General features: G+C 37.5%; 1 protein-coding gene across 1 annotated transcript; it reads right to left on the reverse strand.

Moving 5' to 3' along the window:
* Nucleotides 1–348: 348 nt before the first annotated feature.
* LOC109255614 (olfactory receptor 4K13-like) lies at nt 349–1,290 on the reverse strand. The gene has a single exon (XM_019430445.2). It carries the CDS (start codon nt 1,288–1,290, stop codon nt 349–351), a length of 942 nt encoding a protein of 313 aa, XP_019285990.2.
* Between the last annotated feature and the right edge of the window lie 1,529 nt (nt 1,291–2,819).

Consider the following 2,819-nt stretch of genomic DNA (forward strand, 5'->3'; position numbering starts at 1 on the left):
AAGTTTACCCATTTTTACATACTGGGCCATTAAAACTATAAAATTTTTGTAAGAAGACATATGATTGGATATTTTAAACAGTCATCAGGGTCGTTTCCCTGACTTCTAAGAAAAGAAAGTACAAGGAAGTAATGAATGCATACTAATTTATGTATTAAATTACTGCTATGAACATTTTCCATTAGATTTTTAATAAAACTGACCTTAATATTCCATGAATTTTGAGGGAGGAAATTGAAAGTCTTTAAATTTTTAATTTTGATTGTTCTGATAAATATTAAATTTGATATTTAATATCAAAACCCCAATAGCAGAGAACACAAAACAATCAGCTGTTATAAACGTTCTTTAGGAAGTGAGCCAAGAGCCAATATGCTGGCTACTGAGTCTCTTAATGGCTGCTTTCATTTCTTGATTCCTCAGAGTGTAAATAATTGGATTAAGGAGAGGGGTGATTATAGAGTAAAACACAGAAAGAAACTTATCTACAGAGTAACTCTTGAACGGGAAAACATAGATGAAGATAGCAGGACCAAAGAAGAGAGTGACCACAGTGATGTGAGCAGACAGTGTGGACACTGCCTTAGAGGATGCACTGGAGGAGTGCTGCCAGATGGTGACCAGCATGACAATGTAGGATATGAGCAGGAGAATGAAGCAGATCAGGGACAGGAGTCCACTATTTGCAATCACCAAGAGCTCTAGGATATAGGTCTCAGTGCAGGCAAGCTTGATGACCAGGGGAAGGTCACAGAAAATGCTGTCCACAACATTGGGACCACAGAAGGGTAAACCTACAGTGAAAACCATCTGGCTTGTGGTATGTATGGACCCAATTGCCCATGAGAGCAGCAGAAACCCAATGAGCACCCTGCGATTCATAATGGTCTGATACTGCAAGGGCTTGCATATGGCAACATACCTGTCTATGGCCATAGCTATCAGAAGAGACATCTCTCCACCCCCAAAGAAGTGCATAAAAAACATCTGAGCCATGCAGCCCCACAGGGAGATGGTCTTGCGTTTTCTAAGGAGGTCTGCAATCATTTTGGGAGTTGCAGCAGAAGAAAGACATAAATCAAAAAATGATAAATTTGCCAGAAAGAAATACATGGGGGAGTGAAGATGCGTATCAACTATCACAGAGATCACAATGAGGAGGTTTCCTACTATGATGGCTACATAGACAAGGAAGAAGACTGCAAAAAAGAATATTTGAATTTCTCGAGAAGTGGAAAGTCCCAGCAAGATGAACTCAGACACACTTGATCTGTTGTTGGGGACATCCATTCATCCTTTTGTATGAGTTTATCAGAGGTTGCCTAGAAGAGGGAAAAACACACAGAATGTCATAGGGACTGACAAGTCCATAAACTTGATCTTTACTCACATACTGTCTCTTATCCAGGCAAACAACCCTGTTGCTACTATGACTACTTCTTTCGTATTTTACAGGAGATATTTCACTGGACCACATAGTATATAAACTGGAGGGAATGGAGACAACTAAATAAAATGGGTGTATTGGTTGGTAGGGGCAAGGTCAGTTGGACATTAGAGAAAACCTCTCCTTTCTTGTTCAGCTGCAGATCAGACTGTGTGTGAGCATTTAATTTATTAGAATGATATAAAGGAATTTTGGAAGGCAAAAGCAAGATAAATTTTATCTCTTGCAGGAAGTGCATTTACTGACATTTTTTGTGACATTCCAGTATGCAGTAAAAAGTTTGCCATATTAAATATTGCTGAAATCACATAAAGTGCATTATGCTTCTTGAAAAGCACTAATTATACATCATGAACATATTGTTCATGAACATATTGTTGTTAGAAGATTGAATGCGGAAACAGTTATATCATTAACTGAGATCAAACCCAATTACTGAGGAAAGATTAAGGTTTTTAGACTTGAATGACCCAGATTGACTCTCAAAACTACAGATGCTCATCTAAATATTGCCTAACTCTTCATTTCATATGATCAGACATAAAGTGTCCCATCTGTGCATTCTTATCCCGTTGTTGGAAAATTGGATCAAATAACCATTTTTATGTAATATTTTTTAATCTTTATTTTTGAGAGAGAGAGTGTGACCAGGGGAGGGGACACAGAATCCAAAGCTAGCTCTAGTCTCTGAGCTGTCAGAACAGAGCCCAATGCAGAGCTTGAACTCACAAGCCGTGAGATCATGACCTGAACCAAAGTCAGATGCTTAACCGACTGAGCCACCCAGGCAACCCTCTGATATTTGTTAAGTCATATGTTATAATATATCTGAGTGTATAGAAATACCTAAATCACTATTAGTAGGACTAGTGAAGTTTTCCTTTGTAGTCTTGTTCCTCTTTCCTCCATTAGTGAGGGATAAAGAGTATGGTGAAACATTTTCTTTGTAAACATGACCTAACAAAACTTAAAATGTGATATATTCTTTGAAGAGAGTACTGTCTTGGATTACTTAGCCTACTTGAACTTGTACTTCCTCACAATTATTTTCTTTAAAGTTCCTTTAACTTTTACCTTTGTCAAACATGGAAAAAAGTCATAGATATTATGTTGCTTGCTGACTGAAGTGGATTCAGCCAAGCTAAATGAACTTTCAAAAAATACACACAAGTAAAAAGAATAGGTCAGTGCTCAATCAATTTAAATTCACCTACTTAAGACCTTCCTTGTTTGGCTGATTTTAGCTCTATTTTTCAAGTCTTACTCCAGGCATGTTGTTGATCTTGAGTCTTTTCCTTGCTTTTATGAGAGCCTAGACCCAGGGCTAATGTAGATTGTCAGAAAAGAAAATAGAATATATGTGATTTGGGGA

The sequence above is a fragment of the Panthera pardus genome, unplaced genomic scaffold (assembly GCF_024362965.1).
Source record: "Panthera pardus isolate Hobbes unplaced genomic scaffold, ASM2436296v1 HiC_scaffold_24, whole genome shotgun sequence".
NCBI classification, from domain to species: Eukaryota; Metazoa; Chordata; class Mammalia; order Carnivora; family Felidae; genus Panthera; species Panthera pardus.